The sequence below is a fragment of the Myotis davidii genome, unplaced genomic scaffold (genome assembly GCF_000327345.1).
Source record: "Myotis davidii unplaced genomic scaffold, ASM32734v1 scaffold770, whole genome shotgun sequence".
Classification (NCBI taxonomy): domain Eukaryota; kingdom Metazoa; phylum Chordata; class Mammalia; order Chiroptera; family Vespertilionidae; genus Myotis; species Myotis davidii.
Window position 1 is genome coordinate 114,178 of NW_006282187.1, and position 8,547 is coordinate 122,724.

An 8,547-nucleotide genomic window follows, 5' to 3' on the forward strand; every position below is an offset into this window, starting at 1 on the left:
CCTGAGGTGCCTTATGGGGGTGGCTATCCCAGTTGCAGAATGACGCACAGCGAGGCCCAAGGCGGGCAGGCCCTTGAGGAGCCTCACTCTAGGCATCTGTGTCTGTGTCAGCTCCATCCCATCCTTCCAGTCCGCCCATCTGTCAGTTTCTACCCATCTCTGCAGTTTGGTGCCTTGCACCTCCCCCTCCTCCTCATTATGATTTGATTTCTTTTCTTTTGGACAAATCGGTTGTTTCTGTTGTGATTTATCGTCGTGTTTTTTTTTCTTCCTTCTCCCCATCCAGTTATTGTGATCACTCTAAGCCCTGCTCCTGCCCCGTCCCAACGAGCAGGTACCAGCCTTTTTATCATCGCTGCTTGGACATCTGCACCATTGACTTAACTGCTGCCCCAGCTGCAGAATCCCATCCCTCATCCCCCCATGCCGTGTGTGTGTGTGTGTGTGTGTGTGTGTGTGTGCGCGCACATAGTAGCACACACCTTCTTGAACTCTCTCATTCTCAGTCTTTCTCCCTCCATGAGATCCACATCAGGCCCATTCCACCTCTTCCTCTGTGTTCTCTCACCTGCCTTCCCCCATTCCCTTTCTCTCAGAGGCAGGTTTGAACTCCCTGGAGGAGGAACTGGGCTCCCTCACCGATGAAGTATATCACTTGTGAGGGAGTCACACGTGTGTGTGCAAGTGTGTGTGTATCAGTGAAAAGGAGAGGAAGTGGGTCAGCTGTGCCTATGTATCTACTTCAACGATTCAGGGAACATGTTTTGGCCCCTGTGTGCTATGTCTCTTCTAGGCTCCAGGAGCACAGCAGTTAATAAAATGGACCAAGTCCCTCTTCTTGTGCAGCTGATGCTCCACTAGAGATGGGGTGGAGTATGAACAATGAGCAAACTCTTAGTCAGGGAGAGCAGGAGAAAGCTATGAACCGTGGAGAAAAGGCAGAGTAGAGTAGGGATGAGGGTTCTGCAGCAGGGTGGTTGAGGAAAGCCTCTGGAAAAGGTAGGATTTTTTTAGCAATTAAAAAAAACATACCTGTATTATAAGTTCAAAGCATGCTCGCCCTGGCAGGTGTGGCTCGCCTATGCACCAGGAGATTGCTGGTTCCATTCCTAGTCAAGGGCACATGCCTGAGTTGTGGACTGCATCCCTGGTAGGTAGCATGCAGGAGGCAGCTGATCGATGTGCTCTAGCGTAGATGTTCCTCTCCCTCTCCCTTCCTTTCTCTCTAAAATTAACAATTTTTAAAATATATTTTATTGGTTTTTTATAGAGAGGAAGGAGAGGGATAGAGAGAAACATCGATGAGAGAGAAACATCGATCAGCTGCCTCCTGCACCCCTCCTACTGGGGATATGCCCGAAACCAAGGTGCATGCCCTTGACCAGAATCGAACCCGAGACCCTTCAGTCCGCAGGCCGACGTTCCATCCACTGAGCCAAACCGGTTAGGGCAATAACAATTTTTTTTTTTAATGATCAGAAAAGTAAGTTCCACCAGCACAGGATTATAGATGACAAGCCCCACCATGTCATGGAGGATTTCTCTGTTCCTGGATACATGATGATAAACAAAACCACTTCTGTTTTACTCAATGAAAATACATGGAGAGCCTCAGGTTATACCTTGGTGGCGGGCTGTCCATTATTTTTGGTGTCTTGTGCATGGTTCCAGCTGCCCGTCACTTGGGGAGACTGTACGATGATTTCTTCTGGAAACAAAGTCTTGTGGGAGGTGGGGGAGCAGCCGAATGGAGGTAGAATGGCTCTGCCAAGGCCTTAGTGTAGGTGCCAGTGGGTCTAGGACTGGATGTGGATAGCACAGGCCCAGGGTGGGTGTGGGTGTGGGTGTGGGTGAGCGTGAGCGACCAGGCTGGAGGCCTGTCCTGTTGGCCCTTGTGAGTAAGTGGGACTAGGTTAGGCAGTTGTATGTGTACCCCCCCGCGCGCGCGCGTGTGTGTGTGTGTGTGTGTGTGTGTGTGTTTTGGAGTCTCTGTTGCATTGTCTGCTTGTCTGCATGTGTGTGTGGGTTTGTGCCATGCCGTGTGTGTGTGCGTGTGTGAGCACTGGCTGACAGCCTGGTACATCTATGATTCCTGACAGCCGCATGCCCCCATGGTCTCTTATTCTCTCTAATTCATTCATATATCTCTCTCTCTCTCTCTCTCTCTCTCTCTCTCTCTCTCTCTCTCTCTCTCCTTCTATCGCTCTCTCTCTCATTCAATTTCATGATCTCCCTCTGTCCTCCTGACCTGCTTCATGGCTCATCACCACCTCAGAGCTCACTGACCACACTGGGACTTTATGTAGCTCCCCCCTCCCCACCACCACTTCAGATCCTACTGTGCTTCAGTTTGCAGGGCTGGTGGAACCCTCTGTGTCCTGAGGCTCTGGGGCAGCTCAAAGGCCCAGTGGCCTATGTGAGGGAGGGACTCATGGGGCACCAAAACATGTGGAGAGGGCAGAGATGTGGTCCTCTCCGCAGAGAGCTGACAGTGCAGGGCAGAAAAAGGATCCAGGTACTTCTCCGGGGATGAGAACCTGACACTGTCTCAGGAGATTCCATGTGCAGGGGGAGTACAAAGCGAGGTTGTTGAGCCAGAGAGGGAAGGCTTACGACCCTGGTTCAGGCCATGGCAGAGCAGAGGTATAAGGATGCTACAAAGCTGGGGCAGGATGGGGGGCATGGAAGTCGAGGGTTCTGGGCTTGACTATGTCTCCAGAGTCTCCAGAACTCTATCTCTATTCCTGCCAGACCCTAGCAGGACCTGTACCCCTTCTAGAACTGCAGGCCAGGGTCACATACTTGTTCCCTCACTCTGGCTCCCTCACAGCAGGGTCCTGGCTCAACAGGGCAAGGAAAGTGCTCGGACACCAGCAACTCAAACATATCCATTGGTCACTGGGCCCAGGTTACTAGATGCTCACAGAACTGTGGGAAGAAAAAGTGGGCTTCAGTAGGAGGTGTGGAGAGAGGAGGGACACCAGCTGGAAGCAGGCCCCATGGGAAGGTGAACCTGGGAGGATGCTTGTAGCCAGTGCCCTCCCAAGCCAAGGAGCCCCTTCCAGAGTGCCAGGGCCTCTCAGGTATACAGGTTCAATGGAGGATTGTGTGTCTCTTTCGGGGGCCACAACAGCCTCTGCTCCTCCAACCTGTTGCCAACCCAACCAGGGGAGGCTCCCACCCCCTTAGCGAACCTACTCTCCTCTCCAGGCCCCTCTCTGGCCTGTCTCTGCAGCACCCCAACTCTTGGGTAGCTGGGCTCCGGTCTTGGCTCCCGTCTGTCTCCTGCTCTCCCATCCCCTAACGCTGCCTGCCTGTCCTGGGCTGTCCGCTGCCTGTCCGCTGCCTGCCTGCCTGCCTGCAGCATGTTCAAAGCCATCTGCATGCAGGCTGCTGGAAAGAACCAAACCCCTGCCTGGCCTAGCACCTCCTCCAAATCCCACCAGTCCTGTAGGGGCTCTACCAGCCGGAACCCCTCATCAGCAGGACACAGGCCCAGCTGGGGTCCTGCCCCTGCCACTGTCCCTGTTGGCCCAAGCTGTGCAAGCCAGGCTGGGAGGCTCACAGATGAGCCTGCTGGCCTGTGGGTGGCTTTTCCTTACTCGAACAGAACACGGGGTGGGGGAACCCTGGGTCCCTCGCCCATTGTCTCCCCAGGATGGTCTGCCTCACTCTTGTTAGACCAAGTTCATGGCAGCCCACAGGACCAGATCGCAGGCTGATCCTGGCTGGCAGTCCTTCTGAACATGGTCCTGAGCATGGGTGCTGTGGCCCTGGGCCTGCTTCCTGGGTAGACGTGGGAGGAAAGGGACATCCTAGGGAGGACGCCTGTCTGAGGGATGCCATCAGCCTCCAGGACTCATTTTTCTGACAGCATGGACTTGGGGATGAACCGTTGGCCTCTGGGGACCATGATTCCCAGCCAGCCCTCTCCATCTCCTTCCAGGGGAGGGAGATGGGAGAGGTACCCTGAAAGTGGTTCCACGGGTGAGGCGCCAGCTCCTCCCACCCAGCAGGTCAGGTAGCTGTGCTAGCCTATGTGAGGATTCCTGGGAGGGGAAATCAATGTCCCTAGCCCCCAGATGCCAGCATTGGAGGTGGGACCAGCTGCATGCCAACCCTCTCCATGCCCCTGCCTCTCACCCCGCCCCCTCCTCCCAGCCCTCCAGCTCCCACTGGCCAACGATGGCGGTAGCCGTTCACCATCTTCTGAGAGTTCCCCGCAGCAACCCACGCCCCCTGCCCGGCCCCGTCACATGCTGGGGCTCCCATCCACCTTGTTCATACCCCGAAGCATGGAGAGGTGAGCCTTCAGAATGGGGCCACTGACCTTTGGGAGGTCAGCTTGGAGGGCTGCTGGGCTAGCCCCAGGGAGGAGGTGGTGAAATATGTGGGAAACCCCTGTGTGTTGGGAGCTGGGGTGGTCTCAGGTTGGTCAGGACCCCCCCTCCACTCACACCCTCACCTTGTTCCTCCAGTATCGAGATTGACCAGAAGCTGCAGGAGATCATGAAGCAGACAGGCTACCTGACTATTGGGGGCCAGGTACTACCCTTCCCCCAGCCCCTGGGCGGTGGGGGAGGACACAGTGGGGCTAGGTCTACATGGTAGGGCAGAGGCCGGGCAGATCCTCAGTCCTGATTCTCTTCACCAGCGCTACCAGGCAGAAATCAATGACCTGGAGAATTTGGGGGAGATGGGCAGTGGCACTTGCGGCCAGGTATGGAAGATGCGCTTCCGGAAGACAGGCCACGTTATCGCTGTCAAGGTGAGCATCCACCCCGCCCAGGTGTGTCCCATGCCTCTCAGCTCTGGTACTAAGGATCTCCTCTCCTCTCCTCCCCACACTGTCCTGTGCAGCAAATGCGACGCTCGGGGAACAAGGAAGAGAATAAGCGGATCCTCATGGACCTGGATGTGGTACTCAAGAGTCATGACTGCCCCTACATCGTGCAGTGCTTCGGGACCTTCATCACCAATGTGAGCCTGACCGCCTAGCCCCTTCTTTTCTGCCCACTACCTTGAGTCTCTCTTGCCGCTCTCTGAGTGTGCCCCCCAGCCCCTCTTTTCTTTCCCTGATTGGGGTGGGCAAGAGGGTACGGCCGCCCCCAAGCCATACCTGCTGCCCTTGCAGACGGATGTCTTCATTGCCATGGAGCTCATGGGCACCTGTGCTGAGAAGCTGAAGAAGCGGATGCAGGGTCCCATCCCTGAGCGGATCCTGGGCAAGATGACGGTAGCGGTGAGTGGCCAGGCTGGGGCAAGAGGCCCAGGCCCATCTCCCCCCGCCAGTCACAGTGCTCCTCTTTCCTCGCAGATTGTGAAGGCACTCTACTACCTGAAGGAGAAGCATGGTGTGATCCACCGGGACGTCAAACCCTCCAACATCCTGCTGGATGAGCGGGGCCAGATCAAGCTCTGCGACTTCGGCATCAGTGGCCGCCTTGTCGACTCCAAGGCCAAAACACGGAGCGCTGGCTGCGCTGCCTACATGGCAGTAAGTGGGGGCCCGGGTGGCCTGGGCAGTGAGCCTGCTCCAGCCACGAGGGTCCATTCTCCCCTTTCCCTGTCTACTCTTCCCCCACCTCTTACCTACAGCCTGAGCGCATTGACCCCCCGGACCCCACAAAGCCAGACTATGACATCCGGGCTGACGTGTGGAGCCTGGGTATCTCTCTGGTGAGTTGGGGCCCCTCCTCCTGAGGGCTGGGGTGACCCATTTCTGGGGTATGGGAGGCCAGCAGGGAGGGCAGGAGTCTGTTTTCGACCACTCCAGCCCATGTCTTCTCAGGTGGAACTGGCAACAGGAAAAAAGGTCCTCACCAAGGTCCTGCAGGAAGAGCCCCCGCTCCTGCCCAGTCACATGGGCTTCTCGGGGGACTTTCAGTCATTCGTCAAAGACTGGTGAGGAGCCCCTACCCAGGCCTTCCAGGAGGGGGGCAGATCAGGTGTGGCCCCAAGCTCAAGGCAGCCAGGGACGTTTCGGGTGGGAGGATGGAAAGCCTGCCCTCATAGGGGTGGGACAGCTGTGGGTCAGAAGGGGCTCAGGGAGGAGTCAGAGTCTTGGAGCCATGACTTGGGTTTGGACTTGGCCTGAGGTGACGGCTGGCCCCAGGGCATTTGGCTGGGTGGCCTGGGGCTTCACCGCAGGAAGTTTTAAACAAGCAGAGGGGAGAGGACTATGAGCATCCTGCACCAACAAGCAGAATCATGCAGGCAGGATGTTTATATTGGATTCTCCCTCAGGAAAACCCCTCCTACTGGCACCTTACAACAGGGTTGAGGCCCCTGTCCTACGTGGGTGCAGGCCTTGGGTCCTCTGAGGTATCCCAGTTGGTGACACAGGACAGGGAAGATGCAGTAGCTCTTCCCCACAGGTTTTGCAGACTGCTGGCTGAGCAGGTAGACCAGCGGAGCCCCTCCAGGCTCTAACTTCCCTTTCCTCCCTTCTTCCTCCAGCCTTACTAAAGATCACAGGAAGAGACCAAAGTATAATAAGCTACTTGTGAGTACCTGAGGCCCTCCCTACCCGCACACCCTACCGCCTACTCATCTGGACACCCAGGGCCTGGGTGAGGCCAGCAGCTGCCCGTGTTCTAAGCTCCCCCCCCTCCGGCCCTGCAGGAACACAGCTTCATTAAGCGTTACGAGACGCTGGAGGTGGACGTGGCGTCCTGGTTCAAGGATGTCATGGCGAAGACCGAGTCACCGAGGACTAGTGGAGTCCTAAGCCAACACCACCTGCCCTTCTTCAGGTAGCTGCGTGGCGGTGGCCAGCCCCACTCGGGGGGGGGCCAGAGAAGTGGCCACAGGTCCCCTCTTCCCTACTCAGCCACCCAGCTGCCCACCACGGGAGACCTGGGAACTGGATGGCCGCCGAGGGCTGAGGACAGAAAGTAGGGGATGCCAACCCAACCCCGACTTCCTACCCAGCAGCCATGGACAGATGGGCCCACCAGGCCCTAGCCCTTCCAGTCCTGGGGTCAGCCGGCTGTACAAGTCCCCCCAACAGACACTGTGAACAGAAGACAGCAGCAGGCCATGAGCAGACTCGCTATTTATTCAGTTGTAACCCCTGGGCTGGGGTAGCCACCAGGGGCCAGGAGAGAGTCACCGTTCTTGTATCCTCCCCATGCTGTCCCTTCCACCTTTGTGGTACACGTGCTCCCTGTCTCTACCTGCCTCTGTCACCTCCCTTGATGCCTCTCTGGTTTTCCCTGTTTCCCTTCCTGTATCTGCCTCTCTCCTGGCCCAAGCCCAGGCTCTGTTACCCACAGCAGGACTCCTCGGTCCACTTAGGTCTGTGGTGAGCAGTGAGTCCTTTGGCTGGCATCCTCGTCCCAGGAAGGCAGGCTGGGCATTATGACTGCAGCTGACCAGGCTGTGGGGGCTCTGGCGCTTGTGTGCGCGGCTCGCGCTCGCTCGCTCTCTCTTTCTCCCTCTCTCTCTCTCTTTCTCTCTTTGATCTCAGGGGGTCCTTTTTGGAACTTATTGTATTTTATTGTACTTGGTGGGGTGTTTGGGGAATGGGGGAGGAAGAAGAGCTTGTTCTCATGGGATTTGTCAGTACCTTCAGAAACTTGTTACCAAAGTCATGTTTAGCTGCTGTGGTATAGCCCTCAACCTCCTGTGGGCATTGGGGGTTGGAGCCAGGTAGGGGCCTGGGCCACTGTGCCTTGTCAGCCTGTTCTGGAGAGACTATTCCCAAAGGTGGGGGCTGGGGGTGGGGCTCCTCCCTTGGGGCTGGAGACTGGCCACAGCTTGGGGTGAATTGAGGACCTCAGGCTGTGTGGAGGAGCCCACAGGGCTGTGGCCACACAGGGTGGCCTTCAGGGACGGTGGGTATGGGGCATGGTGGGAGGCAGTAAATGCTGCTATGGCAGGAGAAGGGAGTGAATGACAGTAGTGGGGGTCATAAGGCCCAGGGAGGCAGGGATTGAGTGTATAGGGAATGGATGTGGGGGTTCGAGGATGTGTGATAGGGACAGAAGTGGAGCGGGCCTAGGGCTGGGCTGGGGGTGTGAAGGCAGTCATGCCCTCACAGTGCCCCTGAGCATCCCTCAACTTCCCCAGAGCTGGCCAGTCCCCAGCCCACCTTGAGGATAGGCCATGGGGCCCCTCTCCCCCCCACACCCCTCAGCAGCAGTCAGAGCAGGAAGGGGGGTGTTTCCTTTATTGTTGGTGATGCATGCAAATCAGTGGACAAACACACACACCAACCAACCAACGCCAAAGGTGAACTCCCTGGATGTAGCTGGAGCAATGTAGACTCAGCATAGGCATCACTGTAACCTCTCTCTATCCTATTGACTCTTGTTACTCTTAACATAGTCACAAAAGGCCGCATGTTTAAAAAGTACTCCTTGTCTTCTCTCTGCTCCCCCCAGGGGGTTGGGGTGACCACCTTTCTTGCCCAAATCCCCCTTGTGACTGGATGGGGCAAGGTAGAGGTAGGTGAGCAATAGGTCTGGCTCCACCCTCGGGGGGGTCCCAGCCACGGGGGCTTTTGCCCATAACCAGAAGGTCAAGTGGCTTGTTCCGGAGCCA

At 56.8% G+C, this 8,547-nt stretch overlaps 1 protein-coding gene across 1 annotated transcript in view; it reads left to right on the top strand.

Moving 5' to 3' along the window:
* MAP2K7 (mitogen-activated protein kinase kinase 7) overlaps positions 1-8,547 on the top strand; it is a 9,886-nt gene extending 1,339 nt beyond the window's left edge. The window contains exons 2-12 of the mRNA XM_006752719.2: positions 283-334; positions 4,162-4,303; positions 4,479-4,545; positions 4,655-4,768; positions 4,861-4,980; positions 5,135-5,242; positions 5,318-5,497; positions 5,599-5,679; positions 5,792-5,904; positions 6,460-6,505; positions 6,625-8,547. Coding sequence (XP_006752782.1) covers positions 283-334; positions 4,162-4,303; positions 4,479-4,545; positions 4,655-4,768; positions 4,861-4,980; positions 5,135-5,242; positions 5,318-5,497; positions 5,599-5,679; positions 5,792-5,904; positions 6,460-6,505; positions 6,625-6,759 — 1,158 coding nt within the window. The 3' untranslated portion in view covers positions 6,760-8,547. The remainder of the gene's footprint in view (positions 1-282; positions 335-4,161; positions 4,304-4,478; positions 4,546-4,654; positions 4,769-4,860; positions 4,981-5,134; positions 5,243-5,317; positions 5,498-5,598; positions 5,680-5,791; positions 5,905-6,459; positions 6,506-6,624) is intronic.